Here is a 16,695-nt window from a genome sequence, read left to right as displayed (position 1 = left end):
GGTTGAGTGTCTGCCTTTGGCATAGGGCATGATCCCAGTATCCTGGGATCGAGTCCCACATCAGGCTCCCCACAGGGAGCGTGCTTCTCCCTCTGCCTATGTCTCTGCCTCTCTCATGAATAATAAAATCTTGAAAAAAAAAAAAAGAAATACGTTACATACATTTCCAGAATTTTGGAAAAGTTCACTTTGCAGCAGCTGAAGAGCAGATGGTCTCTGAGATGCATTCCTTCTAGTTAAGTGCTGGATGTACTTGGCTTGCACAGGACACCTCTTACTGAGGGAGTCAGGTATCTGACCACTTCTTAAACCTGTTAAAATGTGTACTCGCTCCATTTCTGTTCCAAATGGCTGAAAGAGCTCTAGCAGGATCACACCCAAGCTGTACATATCTGACTGGAAAAAGAAGGGGAGAGGTAATTTAGTAGTGAAACACAAAGGGAGACTAACATCTCCATTTCAGTGTACCATCCTCTCAAACACAAGATGATTTCTAAGACAGGACGATTCATAGACCCTATGACGCAGGGAACATGGTGGCCAAACTTACCCCCTCAGAGAAGCAGGTGTCTGCCACCTGGATTTACAGCCCTGGGGAGAGCTGATATGGTCACAATCTCTTCAACACCACAAAGGGACATCCACAGGCACAAAGGATGGCCAACCAGGTAAGGGGCAGGGAGAACTCCCACTACTCCCCTGAAAATTCAGGCGTGGAGCAGCCTGAGCGAGAGATGTGAGCTCACACATGCTGGTGCCAGTTCCAGGGCTCGGGTTCCCTGTGGCCTGCCTCATCTCCCCTCTACCTCCATACACAGGCATCTAGTAGAGTTTAAGAAACTAAAAAAAATTGTTCCTTTTCCTGAAATCATCTCTTAAGAAAGGTCTTTATCAGACAGGATTTGAGGAAGAGCTATGGATTTTTTTTCCTGGCAGTTCATGCCCAGTCTGAAAAAAGCTGAATGATTCGTCAAAAGGAAGAAAATGTACTAGGCTGTTATTCTGAGGAAAGGATTTACTTTAATAATTTCTTCAAGGAACCAAATGAATTAAAACTTTTCATTATCTTCACTCTTCAAAGGGAGTCAAGTGCCACACTTCCCCAGAGCACTTATAGCATGTATTTATGAAAACAGAAGAAAGGCAGACTGAAAAGGCTTCTATAAATTCTAGCTTCCTGAGGTGAATTGTGACATTTTAAAAAGGAAAGCTCATTTCAAAAATAATTTCTGACACCCACGGATTTAGAAGTGGTAAAGTAGCCCGTAAATCAGTCAGATTCAGGTAAAAATTGAGGTTTCCTGTTAACCGCAGTTTGACATAACACAAAACCTCCCCTATTCTGTTATCTCCAAAGACACCTCTACACAAGAAATAACACTGCATTTACTGTGCTCTTTGTTATTTATGACAGCAGAGAAAGTCCAGCAAAGGGGGGAAGAGCAGCAAATACCTTGGCGTCATAGTCGGATCCTTCCAACTGCTCGGGTGAAGCGTACAGACAAGTACCCACTCTGGAAGTGTGTGTGGGTGGCCCTGTAATTTGAAGAGCCAAACATTAAATAAACATGGTAGAGTTCACACTGTCTACACTGCAGAACATAGAGCCTAAACAGGGCAGTGTAGGGAATGATGGCTCTTTTTTGTCTTTACCTCATTTTTGCTATTAAGTTTTTATAAGTCTCTGAATACTGACAAGTTCAACCGTGTTTCTTTTTGTCTTAATGCCAAGAAAAAAGAAAGAAGAAAGAAAGGGAAAGAAAGAAACAAGAGAAAAGAACTGGTTCTTTTACTTAAACTTACTCTTCCCATCTCTACTGATCCAGTCTGTGTTCTTTTGAATGATGTCTGTGCAGGCCAGACCAAAGTCTCCTATTTTTACTTGCTGATCAGGGCCATGAAGAAAAATATTTCTTGGCTGTAAGTAAACAGAACTCCTTGGTGTTCTTAAAACAGTAAAAATGTGTAGACATTAAGAGTTTTCAACTGACAAGCAAGTAGCCCCTCAAAAATAAAAAATCAGAGCAGTGGTTCTAAAACTAGGCTGCACATTAGAATCATCAGGGAGCTTTAAGAAAAAAACCACCAATGTCCAAGCCATGCCACAGACCAATAAAATCAGAATTATTGGGTGTGGACATAGGCAGCAATATTATTTAAGTCCCCATGTTACTCCACGTTTGAGAACCACTAACACACAGCACACCTTGTACACAAGTGCTCCTCAGCCCTGACTGGGCATCAGAATCCTCCAAGAGGCTTTTAAAAACTACTGTCCCCTCCAACAAGTCAAAGACTGATTTATTTTTTATTTAATTTTTTTTAAAGATTTATTTATTTATTCATGACAGACACACAGAGAGAGGCAGAGACACAGGCAGAGGGAGAAGCAGGCTCTTCGTAAGAGCCCGATGAGGGACTCGATCAAGGATCCCGGGAAAACGACCTGAGCCGAAGGTAGCCGCCCAACCACTAAGCCACCCAGGCGTCCGTGATTTTTTTATTATTTTTTTTATTTTTATTTATTTATTTATTTATTTATGATAGTCACACAGAGAGAGAGAGAGAGAGAGAGAGAGAGAGAGAGAGAGAGAGAGAGGCATAGACACAGGCAGAGGGAGAAGCAGGCTCCATGCACTGGGAGCCCGACGTGGGATTCGATCCCAGGTCTCCAGGATCGCGCCCTGGGCCAAAGGCAGGCGCTAAACCGCTGCGTCACCCAGGGATCCCTGATTTTTTTTTTTTAAGTGAGAAAACTTTGATATTTTTTAGAAGCTCCTAGATGATGCTTTTATGTCAGCCAGAGTTAGGGGCAACTAGGTCACACTATGAAGGTACCCATTTAGCTCTATTTAAGCAACCGAGGCCAACCCAAAATTTCTCCCAATGGAACTAAACCTGTGCCATTGAAAACCTGTACCCACACTGGGCAAAGAGGGGATTGCCACTCAAAATGAAAACATAGGGCAGCCCAGGTGGCTCAGAGGTTTAGCGCCACCTTCAGCCCAGGGTGTAATCCTGGAGACCTGGGATTGAGTCCCATGTCAGGTTCCCTGCATGGGGCTGCTTCTCCCTCTGCCTGTGTCTCTGCCTCTCTCTCTCTGTGTCTGTCATGAATAAATAAATAAAATCTTTAAAAAAATAAAATAAGGGATTCCTGGGTGGCACAGGGGTTTGGCGCCTGCCTTTGGCCTAGGCTCCCTACACGGAGCCTACATCAGGCTCCCTACATGGAGCCTGCTTCTCCCTCTGCCTATGTCTCTGCCTCTCTCTCTCTATCGTGAATAAATAAAATCTTAAAAAAAGATTAAAAATAAAATAAAATATATTTAGGTTAAAAATTGGGTTTTCTTACTTTAGATGTAATTTTAATTTTTGACTTTCAGTATAAATTCCTGTTTTAGCTCTTTAAGCTCTGTTTTTTTTTTTTAATAGCTGAATGGAAGAGAGCACAGAAATAATCTTAGGTGTAAGGTGATAATTTGGGTGTGTTTTTGTGATTGAGTCAAGTCCAAAACACTATGCTTCTATTTGGCACTGTAGGACCTGGGAACAAAGCTTGAAATAGTTCGCTCTAAGATAAAAACAAATCATGTTCACAGCTACAATTCTCACCGCTCTAGAACAATTCTAGAATGGAACTGAAGGGATCATAATGAGACTCCAACAAATCAATTCTGTCACAAGTGTCCCCTGAACTTCCAAGTCCCCACTCTTACATTTTGCTCATGGGAAACATAACCAGGAGAGGCAGCAGGGAGCTGGCTGCAGAGGGCACCAAGCCCCCAGAAGAAGGCCCACCTGCGGCGCTCCACACCAAGCTCTATGAGGCCATCATGAGGGAGGACTGCTCGGCAATCCAGGCGCTCCTGAGGAGCCACCCAGTCAACCAGCCTATGACCATCCTGGCCAACTCCATCAACTACCGAGTACTTCTGAACCAGGTACCCCCCCCCCTCTGCTCTGTCACCTGTCAGGAAAAGTCACGCTGCTTTGCGAGGCCCACCACTGAGGTCCTCAGAGCTCCTGGCAGCCCCCACCATGCCCACCCCAGGACAGTTCACTCCACACACCATGCACCTCCATTCCCAGTGCCACTCGCAGGCTGACATGCAGAAAGGCCAGAAACCACTTGGTTGGCGGAACATTAACATCATCCTCTCAGATACACCAATGGCCATTACATCTGTATGAAGGAATTATTCTTCCCCTTTTTTACATATGACTTTTCATTTTCTAAATTTTTATACAATGATTATTACCTTTAAATTTTTTTTTCCCAAAAGTCACCGTCTCCTTTACCCTGCCTTCTTCTCTTATCCTTTCTGAGGAAAGGAAATCCTTTCCTGAGAAAGGAAGCTATGCTGTAAAAGTCACTACTTAGTATATATGTATTTTAAGAACTGGCATAAACAGCTTTGCTAATCATAGAAGACATGCTGTGTTATCTTTGAAACCCTGGAAATGCAGGTTTTACTACTGATACTATGACTTTGGCAAAGCCTTAAAAACCATAAAACCTACTTGTCAATCACCCTGTGGGTTAATTTAAGGACACAGTGACTTAGTTGCATTTACCATTAATTTTACACTATGAGCTCTCCACAAGAATCAGCTTCGAAAGCTTTATGTAAGTTATTTCTGCTGCACTGGTAAATTTGCATTTATGTAAAACACAGATTTTATAATAAGAATCTCACTAGTTTGGGGTCTTTTAAAATAGTCAAAAAGAAAACTTCAACACATTTGAGGAACTAAATACACTTATTTCCTCTGGAATAGCAGGCTGACACAATGATTTCTTCTCACTGCACAGGGCTACTTATAACATAGTCTGCTTTCTCCCTCAAAGCAGACACAGTCCATCATCCCCATTCATCTGGCTGTCGAATTCTGCAAGGCACAAAGTTTGCTTTGTTTGTTAGAACATGGGGCTGACCCAGAAGTAAGGTGAGTTAACTCAACAGCAATCAGATCTAAATGAGGATATGCATGATTTAGATGTTACTCTCCCCAGTCATGTCTGGACTCATCCATTCTTCGGGGGCTATGGACTACAAAATACCATAACCATGTCTCGAATGAACCAATTTCTTTACTGACTAGATGAGATACTCTGAAAAACTGGCAGTAATCTAGGAACACAAACCAGTCTGCCCACTTCAAGCATCCTGAGAATTAAGTGCTCAGCAGTGATGATGTGGAAAACACATGAAGTCCTGGTCACAGCCCTCAGGGAGTTAGTTTAAAACCCTTAGTTAGGTATGGAAAATAAGTAAACAGAAATAGACAATGGATTTTCTTTTTACTACCCACTGTAAGAATACACTTCACGATAAAGAAATTATCTCATTCACCAACACATCTTCACCACCTTAAATGACTGCCTGACACTAGTGCCAATAAATACTATCTTAATGAATGGAAGAATCACATGGTATAAACAATCAACTTCTTGCCCCCATAACATTAACAGAAAGTAAAGCCCTAAATGCTCAACATGCTCCAGAATTGCTCCTTGACCTGTCTGGCTCAAACGACCCTCTCCCCCACCCCATACAGCCCTGCCTAGCTCTGCAGATGCTCTTCCAGTCCTCCATGACTGGATGTCACCAATGTACCTCCTCCTCCACAAGGACTCCTCAGTACACCCTTTCCAACCCTTCCAACCACAAGCCGGCCCTGTGGGGCCCTCATACCTCTTAGAACTTTGCCCATTTGCAAAACTGACCTAGTTATTTAAGTATGTTTAATGTCTTTTATGCTAGACCATCAGCCCTGCAAAAGCAGGGACTCTGTGCTATTTTACCATATCCCGAGCACGGTGCCTTACGCTAAATAAATATACACAAACTGAAAATCATTTTCAAATTTTAGTAGAGCAGTCAGATGTTTATAATAAACAAAACTGAAACTGCTATAGACAGCTAGGACCCTCCATGCTGTGATGCAAACCACCCCATCCCTCGAAATGCTGTGATATCCCAAGAAACACAGATTTTCAAACACCTCTTTAAAGTAGTTGAGGGGAAGTACTTTCAATAAATGTCACCTTCTTAAGCACTAATTCTTAGTGTAGAACCGTTTCCATGGTGAATACAGTATAATTTGCGATTAATAACTATTCTAGGGACACAAGAGGCCTTACCACACTTCACCTGATGTTACTGCACTGGCCAATCATTTCTACCACACGGACAAAACCGGGGAACAGAATCCAAAGGATCCTGACAGACATTCAGAATAATGCTATGATGTGTCTCCGCATTTTGTGTGAACACGGAGCTCAAGTCAACGCTCAAGTAGACAACAGCAACAAACATTCACCCCTCCACCTGGCCATAACCTATGGGACCTATTCAGTTCTCTCTATTTTAGTCCAAAATGGTGCCTATGTCAATGCCATTAACGAATCCAGCATGACACCCCTTCACATGGCTGCCAACATCCTGAATAAGGAGATGATGGAAATGCTGATAGCCTGTGGCGCAAACGTTAACTGTGCCGTCTCCTCCACAGGGAATACAGCCCTCAAGCTGGCAGTGTGCACTGCATCCAGCAAAGCCGGCCGACTGCTGGCAGCAGGGGTAAGCTGCATCCGTTTGCTGCTAATTCATGGAGCCAAAGTAAATGCCCGGGACCATGAAGGTCAAACAGCTATCCATGAGGCATGTTTTGGAGGCAGAAAGGCAATAATCAATCTCCTGCTTGAATTTGAAGCAAACGTTAACATATTAACAAGAAACGGGGAGTCTCCGATATACATGTACCTCCAGCGAAGTTCCAACATCAGGGACACAGGGCTTCTCGCCAAGCTACTTTACCGCTCTTATCCTTTAAGACTAACCAATAACCAAGGGAGTCTACCTGCAGGAATCATGCTGCCAGAATTCCACCTCTTAAGGGAAAACCTAATAAAGTTATCTCAAAAACCCTTATCCCTAGAGGACATCTGTAAAAGAAACATCAGAAATATTTACGGTGAGAAATACAAACAACACTTAAAGCAACTTCTCCCAGTGCAGATCTGGAACTCACTATATGGTTATTATGACTTAGCTTACCTCTTGATATAGGAGCCCAAAGTTTCACCAGCCACAGAATTTCAGTAACTCACACAGCATTTTCTGGCTAGACTCATACACAGAAAACACTTAACTCATCATCATGTACATCCCAGATGTACAAACTGGTTCTTAAACTTTTTTCAAAAAATAAAATGATTTGCACGTTAACTTTTTGTTCCCAAATATTTCTTTAAAGACATTTTCGACAATTTCTTTGTTCAAAAAATAAGCAAATTAAAACTCTTCTGCCAAAGAAGTAGATCTATTTTCTTTCTTTTTTTTTCTATCTATCTATCTATCTATCTATCTATCTATCTATCTATTTATTTATGATAGTCACAGAGAGAAAGAAAGAGAGGCAGAGACACAGGCAGAGGGAGAAGCAGGCTCCATGCACTGGCAGCCCGATGTGGGATTCGATCCCGGGTCTCCAGGATCACGCCCTGGGCCAAAGGCAGGCGCCAAACCACTGTGCCACCCAGGGATCCCTATTTTCTTTCTTGATACAAGGTCTTTTGTAGATTAAAAACTGGAATAATCGTAATTTTTTAAATAGCAGAAAAAAATTTCCCATGTTAAATTTCCTTTAAGATACATAATTGTAGAAACAGATTTTACCTCTAAGGCTGCTATAACATGAGGATTTTTGACAGCATTAAATACATTTAACATCATCTACTATATGAGTACTCTAAGCATACTCACTACCTGAAACACACTACTAATCCTCCACAGAGAATTTTCAAATGCCCAAAGATCACTGCCTTAAAATTCAATCAAAAGTTCCAGACTCTGGCGCAGCGGTTTGGCGCCTGCCTTTGGCCCAGGGCGCGATCCTGGAGACCCGGGATCGAATCCCACATCAGGCTCCCGGTGCATGGAGCCTGCTTCTCCCTCTGCCTGTATCTCTGCCTCTCTCTCTCTCTCTCTCTCTGTGACTATCATAAAAAAAAAAAAAAAAAAGTTCCAGACTCATGGGATGAGGATTTATACAAAAATAATGATAACCCTCTAAGTAAATGAAAGAGGACACATAATTTCATTTAACTCAGTGAAGCAACACCACGTCCTCAACTAGCCTCCCCACTTACCTTCAGATCTCTGTGTACGATTCCCATGTTATGTATGTAAAATACACCTTCCACCAGTTCTTGAAAAATCTTTGTTGCAACACTCGCCATGACATAAGGACCTTGAAATAAGAAAGGAAGTTTTATTTCTCTGTCTTTTTTATTCATCAACATCTAAACATTACCTAGTTCTAAACACATTAAATACATTAACATAGTTCAGATTTGCAACAGTCAATATTCCAAAATGGTGAAATATAAGCAACAAGAGCTATTTCAGTTTACAAAGAAACCATCACAAACTAGTGCCCTAGTGAATAGATTTGGTGTCACTAAGTTCACCCAGAGCCCCTGTATTAATCAGTGTGTAAACCATTCTCAGGCATAAAATGGCTGGATTAAATTAGGTTTAAATCTCCTTTAAACCTTTGACACTCTGGGGTTTAACACTAATAAATCTAGTGTCCTAAGTCTACTGTGTATTAAAGACTTACAAATAATGAAATTTTTAAGAAAAGATACACTATGTTAGCACAAAGAGTGAGCTCCCATTATGTGGGAAGATTTGGAATGCTGCATTTTCCAAAAATGACTGACGAATGAAAAATGAAGTATACTGGGGGAAAAAGCAAATGTTTTAATTCATCTATTAACATGATGATACAACAGACTTTAAGGGTAGGAAAGTTTTGGGATCCCTGGGTGGCTCAGTGGTTTAGCGCCTGCCTTTGGCCCAGGGTGTGATCCTGGAGTCTCGTGTCGGGCTCCCTGCATGGAGCCTGCTTCTCCCTCTGCCTGTGTCTCTGCCTCTCTCTCTGGGTCTCTCATGAATAAATAAATAAAATCTAAAAAAAAAAAAAAAAAAACAGACTACTTGTTGCTTGTTGGAATGATCTTAGATCTACAGAAAAACTGAGACCATGGGGCAGCCCGGGTGGCTTAGCAGTCTAGTGCTGCCTTCAGCCCAGGACCTGATCCTGGAGACCCAGGATCGAGTCCCACATCAGGCCCCCTGCATGGAGCCTGCTTCTCCCTCTGCCTGTGTCTCTGCCTCTCTCTCTCTTGTCTCTCATGAATAAATAAATAAAATCTTAAAAAAAAAAAAAAAAAACTGACGCCATAGTATGGTTCCCACTTACACCCCACCCAGTTTCCCATTATTAACACTTATACTGGTAAAATACACCTGTCACAGTTAATGCACCAAGATTGGGACAAGTTCACCATTTATTCAGGCTTCCCTAGTTTTTATCTAACGTCCTTTCTCTTTTCTAGGATCCCATCCAGGATACCGTATTACATTAGTTGTCAGGTCTGCGGTCTGTGACAGTTCTTCACTTTTCCTGTTTATGAGGACCCTGACAGTTTTGAGAAACACTGGTCAGATAATTCATAGAAGGTACCTAGGTTGGGATTTGTCTGATGTTTTTTTACAATTAGACTAGCATTATGGATTCTGGGGAGAAAGACCCAGAGATACAATGCTCTTCTCATCACACCTTCTCAAGGTCACACAATATGAACAGTTTTCACTGCTGATGCTGACCTTGAATACCAGCCACAGTCACCCCAGACAACATCATGGTGGTTGGCTTTCTCCACCTGTTTTCTCTTACTCTGTCTTATCAACATCTTTTTTAAAGCTCCCCAGGTGATTCTAATGTATGGCACAAGCTGAGGACCAGTGTTAAATAATTTTAAAAATTACTAACCTAACAGAGTATTTCTGTAGTTAGAGATCTACAGGGGAAGATAGGAGATCTGGGTCTTAAGAAAGAGAAACTTTTCACCACCTATCCTTCTATAAGAGTTTCTTCAAAGGTGTCTTTTTGCAAGAGTATCACATTGTCAGATTTAAAAAATAAAATATTTAAATTTCTCCCTTAAAAATTCTTGGAACGCCTGGATGGCTCAGCAGTTGAGCATCTGCCTTTGGCTCAGGGTGTGATCCCGGGTCCGGGGATTGAGTCCTGCATCGGGCTTCCTGCATGGAGCCTGCTTCTCCCTCTGCCTGTGTTTCTGCCTCCCTCTCTCTCTCTCTCTCTCTCTCTGTGCATGTGTCTCTCATGAATAAACAGAATCTTAAAAAAAAAAAATTCTTTTTCTGCCCCAATCATTAACCTAAATTCTAGCACATTACTGCTTAGACACCCATAAATATATCTCTATCTCAGAGAAAATTAACTTCCAAATGCCTGTATGTTCTTGAGAATGTTGAAATAAGCACAACTGTTCGTTTTAAAAAGGTGACTTTTTCCCTGAGTCTAAAGCACCTGGAGGTAGTTCCTACTTCAGAAGATCCGCCTGTGTCTCCACCTCCCAGCCCCGTGTTTAGAGATCCATCTGGTACTCACATGCAGATTCGTCCACATACTGCCGACCCCGCTGGTTTCTCTCCACTATCCAGTCCCACAGGGAGAGCTCGCACAGCTGCATCTGGATGTGCAGCATCAAGTGGTACTGCACCTGGGGGACGACACAGCTGGCTCCCACCTTTGCACGACTTGCTCGCATTATTCATTTAGTCAATAGGTACTCACTTGCCTCCTAAGGCAGAGCAGGGGGCTAAGTGCTCAGGAAAGAGACGACAAACACATGTCTGCCTGAGAAGCCCAAAGTCTCGCGAAAGAGACAGAGGAATAAAGGAACGCCTAAAATGGCGAGTCAGAATCTGAGTGGGCAGGGGGAGGCCCAGCTGCAGAATGGGACAAGCTCCTGAATGTGACACTAAGGCAGTGGCACTGAAACAACTGGGTCGGCTCGCCACACAACCAGTTTCTAAAGCTAAGACACAGCATCAAGAGGTCAGCTGTGCGGCAGGCACTCTACTGCTCTCTGTATACCCCAAAGTAGATGCACATTTTTGGAGGCTTTGCTGTGTCCATAAATAATTTGTTCAAACAAGAGGTAAGCAAAATTTAAGCTCTCTATAGTGCATTTAGACACCAAGGAAAGTTTCCCACATGTAGTCCAGACTAACAGAATGGTTCTGATGAAAAGTCCCTCAAACCCAACTCTTGTGTACTCAGATGACCCTGTTCAAAGCTTTGTCTCCTAAAAAGTGCATGCACAGAGCCACATACTCCTGCGCAGTAAGAATTAGTTCTGCGTGCACATATACAGATAGCACATACAGTTCTGTAATCCCAGCATGCCAGATTATACTGAGACCCTGTTAGCGTTCAAGGTTTTTAACACTAAGACTCCACACTGGTGCAAGTATGTGACAGTCTCACTAGCACATGGGTGTGACCCTTATTGATAGTGTCCTGAAAATGGACCTGCTGATCTCTCTTCCCCTCTCTCCTAAAGTCACGTTCCAAAATACAAAAGATCTTTATGCATAAATATTGTATAGCAGGAGGCGAACACACAACAGAAACATGTGAGCGATGTTTCCAACTCCAGGGGGCACAAATGATCAGATCTAGACAGAACCAGAAAAGGCTTAGCAGGCATTAAATTAAGTAAAGGAGGGCAAAACCCAACACAAGGGCCAAGGCCAGGGGGACAAGGAGGGGAGAGACTGACAAAGACAGATGAAGAGTGAGGGATAGAGGGGACAGGGGGGAGGTCACATCCTAGGCATGGTCCTCCACATCATAACTATTTGAGCATCAAATCATCAGTAGGTTCTGGTAAAGTGATCTACCTCTGTCTGCCCCAACAAACTTAAGTTTTCAGAAGATTCCCCAGTGGATGTGAAATTCTCTTCTAAGTCGGAATGATGCCTAAGTGGCAGCTGATGTTCAATAATTGAGCTGGAAGGCAAATCAGCCAAACCATTTCTTTGGAGAAAACTGGGTGATTCAAATTCACTGGTGTCTCTGGGGATTAAACTGGTGCTGTAGTTCACCAATCTATTATTCCGATTTTCAATGCCAGATTTTCCTAAGGACTTGTCTTTTCCTGAGGTGAACTCGGCGAAGATAATGGATGTGCTGTTACTTTCATCATTTTTAACATGTTGATTTCTGGAGGGGGGAAAAAAACAGTAAAGATAAAAATCAATGTAAAAAAAGATCAAGAGGGGATTCCTGGGTGGCTCAGCGGTTTAGCCCCTGCCTGTGGCCCAGGGTGTGATCCTGGAGTCCCGGGATCAAGTCCCGCGTCAGGCTCCCGGCATGGAGCCTGCTTCTCCCTCCTCCTGTGTCTCTGCCTCTCTCTCTCTATCATAAACAAATAAATAAATCTTAAAAAAAAAAAAAATCAAGAATAACTCAGCTATCCCTTCAAACCTACATATATGGGCAGCCCCGGTGGCGCAGCGGTTTAGCGCCGCCTGCAGCCCAGGGTGTGATCCTGGAGACCCTGGATGGAGTCCCACGTCAGGCTCTCTGCATGGTGCCTGCTTCTCCCTCTGCCTGTGTCTCTGCCTCTCTCTCTCATGAATAAACAAATAAAGAAATCTTAAAAAAAAAAAAAAAAACTACATATACCTCACTGATAAACACTGGAAGCAAATGGTATCAAATCTCTCTAGCAGCAGCATTTATTGAAAACACTAGCAGGAAACACTTGAGAGGAAGAAATCATTTATCATTTTCTAATGAAAATGATGAAAAAGACAAAACTCAGTGCAGGGGACCGGTTATACCTAACTTGTCAAACTACACACCGATTCACATACCTGTCACCCTCCTCATCAGAGATCACTTCCAGAGATGGCAGCTGAATAGAAATTCGATCTGCAAAAGGAAACAAACAAAAATAACACATCTTCAGGCAGCTTAGCTTTCTAATGTATGATCAAAGAGCTAAAATAACACCAAAGGAGACCACAAGTCTAAAAATGTTAATACTTTCTGGCAAAATGCAATATAACAAGGTCATTCAAATGCCTGGCACATTTTAGGAACCATAGAAACAGACCAGTTCAACTATGCCAGGGGAGCAAACTTTCCATAGTGGGCCTGAGAGTAACTGTTGCAGGTTTTGTGGGCCCCAAAGGACTCTGCACCATAACTGAGTTCAGCTGTTGTAGTGCAAAAGCAGCCACAGACAATACACAAATGAATGAGCCTATGTCCTATCCTAACACACTTTATTCGCTGACGTGAAATTTGATTTCATATAGCTTTCACAAAATATTCTTTTGATTCTTCTTTAAACTACTTAAACATGTAAGAAAATACTCTCAGCTTGGGGATGCACCAAAACAGGGGCAGGCCGGTTTGGCCCATAGGCCACAGTTGGCCAAGCCTTCAGCTATATCATCTATAACTGCTTACCTTGTGCGTGGGTCATGTGAACATGTTCTATCCAAGCAGTGTGATAGCCTACTATGTTAGGATGCTGAAGGCCTGCCAGCACCTTCACTTCCCGTAGTACCTAAAGAGGAAACGAACGCACTTAACGCACTTATATCCAGCTTTTACTGACAACTTGTTAAATGTGTACGGTATCAAAATGCTACGTGTTCCAGAGCAAAACGGTAAAAATCCAACTGAACAAAGAATCTAAACTACATTAAAATAATCAGAATATTTCTGAGAGGCAAATGGAATTATTACAGCAACAAAATAACTTATATGCATCTAGTGCTTTACACTTTTCAGAGCCTATTTATATTCATTCTCTCATTTTATTCCTCCTAGTAAGTCCAGAGCTTGCTTCAGCACACATATACTACTACTAGCAAGTCCAGTCCTGCTGTCACCACTATGTCAAGGACAAGAGACTAGGTCATTTATTTGTCCAGGACCACAGAACATGTCAGGGGGAGACCATAACCTGAACTGAGCTCCTATTTTTTCTAACAAGCTACACTGTATACTTTCTTTAAAGGTTAATTTCCCCAGCAATGATCCTGAAATGTGGTCAGAAGCGTCTATTCAAAATTAAGTCAACAGGCACCTGGGTGGCTCAGTCACTTAAGCATCCAACTCTTGATCTCAGCTTAGGTGATCAAGCCCCACATTGGACTCTGTGCTGAGCATGGAGTCTACCTGGGATTCTGTGTCTCTTTCTCCTGCTGTCCCGGCACCCCATTCACACTCTCACTCTCTTAAGCTCTCTCAAAAAGAAATTTTTTTATTAAAAATTAAGTCAAATAAAAATTTGGTTTTGATGTTTGCTTTTGTATAGCCCACTCTTAGTAAACTTAGCGATCCACAACACCTAATATTTGCCAAATATACACACATACATAACTCTTTCAAAAGAACCTACTCAATTACTTAAAATAAATACACTTAAAAAATCATACCTTCATACAATCTGTTTTAGTTGCACCATTAATCAGGATTTTTTTAATTGCATAATACTGACCATCTAATTTATTCCTGACCTAAAAAGTAGAAGGAAAGAAAAAGTATTTGTGCCATTAAATTCAACTGAATGGAGCAAATTAGTCCAACCTGAGCTTAAGATCCAAACTAGCTAAAAAGGTGAATTTAAATGAAAGACCAGGGTCTTTAATATGGTCAGGGAAGTCGACCAGTCAGCTCAACTAGAAGCTTCCAAACTACAAAAAAAAAAAAAAAGAAGAAGAAGAAGAAGAAGAAGAAGCTTCCAAACTGCAGAGTCTCCAACCCCTAGAGACTCTAGGTCTGAAAAATGGGAAAGTCCCCCCCCACAAAAAAAAAACAAAAAAACCACATGAAGCTCAAAATACAAATGCACAACTTTCTTTAGTGATATATTTTTAAGTAAATCAATGTGGTTTCCAAAATCTGCCTAAACCACCAATGTGGTTAGGAAAAAGTTAAAACCTGCCCACTTACTTATAAATGACAAATTTTAAGGAAAAGTAAATATACATCCTTTCTAGGAACTTCCCCTTGGAGCACTTTAAATAGTAATCACGAGAACAGCTTCTCAAAACACATTTATTCAGGGTAGGAGGTCAAAAGGGATCTGTGGAAAACAACCTTGTACACTCTTCCGTATCCACCTTTGCCTAAGACAGCAAGCTCTTCAAATTCATTTAGGTAACGTGAAGTTTGTGCTTCAAAGGCTATTTCCCTTGATCTAAAAGTGAAATACAAACAACCAATCAATTTTAAAGCATGAGAGAACCATGTGCCCACCGTATCACTAACCTATCAAACCTTACTAATCAATAAGTTGTGATTTGAAAAGAGGAGTCAAAATTTTTCATTCTCTAGGAAGAAAACTATTTGCTAAGCAAATTGACAGGTAATAAAGATAGCAAGGGGAAAAAACAGATGCCAAAGGGATTGTTAATCAAATAATCAAGTATACTACCAGTAATTAGTATTCTAATTAGAAATTATCAGTTTTATTATTTATTTTAATTCAATTAGCTAACATATGGTACATCATTAGTTTCAGATGTAGTTTCCAATAATCCATCAGTTGCGTATAACATCCAGTGATCATCACATCACGTGCCCCTCCTTAATGCCCGTCACCCAGTTTCCCCATCCCCTTTCTCTCCAGGAATTATCAATGTTTTAAAGCAGGAGTCCTAAGGATAACTAACATGCTGATTAGCTGAGCTCAGTAATAAATTTACTTGTATTTCTTAATGAGAGGGCACCTGGGTGTCACAGTCAGTTAAGCATCTGTCTTCAGCTCAGGGCATGATCTCAGCAGGGAGTCTGCTTCTCCCTCTCCCTCTGCTCCTCCCCTGTTTGGGCTTGCATGTGCACACACTTTCTTTTTTTTTTTTTTTTTTTTTTTTTTTTTTAATTTATGATAGTCACAGAGAGAGAGAGAGAGGCAGAGACACAGGCAGAGGGAGAAGCAGGCTCCATGCACCGGGAGCCCGATGTGGGATTCGATCCCGGGTCTCCAGGATCGCGCCCTGGGCCAAAGGCAGGCGCCAAACCGCTGCGCCACCCAGGGATCCCACACACTTTCTTTAAAACATAAATTCTTTCAAAAAATTCTTAACGATAAACTATTAGGGATCCCTGGGTGGCGCAGCGGTTTAGCGCCTGCCTTTGGCCCAGGGTGCGATCCTGGAGACTCAGGATCGAATCCCACGTCGGGCTCCCGGTGCATGGAGCCTGCTTCTCCCTCTGCCTGTGTCTCTGCCTCTCTCTTTCTCTCTCTGTGTGACTATCATAAATAAATTTTAAAAAATTTTTTAAAAATGATAAACTATTAATGAATTACAGATTTTAAACTAGCATTTCCTACATATAGCCAAAATTTAGTGTTGTTCCCCTGACAGAGACTGGGTATCAGTGCTCTGAATTAAGGACAGGGCCTATGGAATCCACACAGAATGGGGGAGTGGCATAAGGGGGAGGGGAACGAGAAATAAAGTAAATCTTAGAGCAGTAATCAATTTCTGAGAATAAAGCTTTTAAAATTTTCATAAACTACCCTAACTACATTATTTTTAACCCCAAAACTAATTTCTGATTAATTCAGAATCAGTTCTTAACCTTAATTTCTTTCAGCACAATCACAGATGTATCTAACACGTACCTGATCTTCTGGGTATGAGAATTATCTTCACAAGGATCCTAAAATCAGAAAATTCCTTTTAAAATTTCCATTTTAGGCAAATTTCATGGAATGAGGACTCTAACAAAATTCAGTGTCACATTAATAATCCCAAATATTCAAATAATACTTAAAAA

At 41.7% G+C, this 16,695-nt stretch overlaps 2 protein-coding genes across 2 annotated transcripts in view; one reads left to right on the top strand and one right to left on the bottom strand.

Moving 5' to 3' along the window:
* Positions 1-16,695, bottom strand: part of EIF2AK1 (eukaryotic translation initiation factor 2 alpha kinase 1) — a 30,827-nt gene that overhangs the window by 3,244 nt on the left and 10,888 nt on the right. The window contains exons 4-14 of the mRNA XM_055340109.1: positions 16,541-16,578; positions 15,010-15,109; positions 14,346-14,426; positions 13,369-13,468; positions 12,768-12,825; positions 11,790-12,111; positions 10,492-10,603; positions 8,159-8,259; positions 1,804-1,918; positions 1,454-1,536; positions 163-396 (exon numbers count right to left, since the gene is read on the bottom strand). Coding sequence (XP_055196084.1) covers positions 163-396; positions 1,454-1,536; positions 1,804-1,918; positions 8,159-8,259; positions 10,492-10,603; positions 11,790-12,111; positions 12,768-12,825; positions 13,369-13,468; positions 14,346-14,426; positions 15,010-15,109; positions 16,541-16,578 — 1,344 coding nt within the window. The remainder of the gene's footprint in view (positions 1-162; positions 397-1,453; positions 1,537-1,803; positions 1,919-8,158; positions 8,260-10,491; positions 10,604-11,789; positions 12,112-12,767; positions 12,826-13,368; positions 13,469-14,345; positions 14,427-15,009; positions 15,110-16,540; positions 16,579-16,695) is intronic.
* ANKRD61 (ankyrin repeat domain 61) lies at positions 2,627-7,389 on the top strand. Its single transcript, XM_055340112.1, has 3 exons — positions 2,627-3,944; positions 4,853-4,950; positions 6,131-7,389. Exons 1-3 carry the CDS (start codon positions 3,729-3,731, stop codon positions 7,074-7,076), a joined length of 1,260 nt encoding a protein of 419 aa, XP_055196087.1. The 5' UTR covers positions 2,627-3,728; the 3' UTR covers positions 7,077-7,389.

Source organism: Nyctereutes procyonoides, unplaced genomic scaffold (assembly GCF_905146905.1).
Source record: "Nyctereutes procyonoides isolate TBG_1078 unplaced genomic scaffold, NYPRO_anot_genome, whole genome shotgun sequence".
NCBI classification, from domain to species: Eukaryota; Metazoa; Chordata; class Mammalia; order Carnivora; family Canidae; genus Nyctereutes; species Nyctereutes procyonoides.
Note: the sequence above shows the minus strand (reverse complement) of the source record. Positions and strands in the feature narration are given on the sequence as shown.

Bases quoted from the DNA above. Each gene is read 5' to 3' on its own strand.
- ANKRD61 (XM_055340112.1), top strand. From the start codon at position 3,729: ATGGGAAACATAACCAGGAGAGGCAGCAGGGAGCTGGCTGCAGAGGGC. The intron at 3,945-4,852 runs GTACCCCCCCCC...TCTCCCTCAAAG, and splicing joins ACCGAGTACTTCTGAACCAG to CAGACACAGTCCATCATCCC. The intron at 4,951-6,130 runs GTGAGTTAACTC...TAACTATTCTAG, and splicing joins GGGGCTGACCCAGAAGTAAG to GGACACAAGAGGCCTTACCA.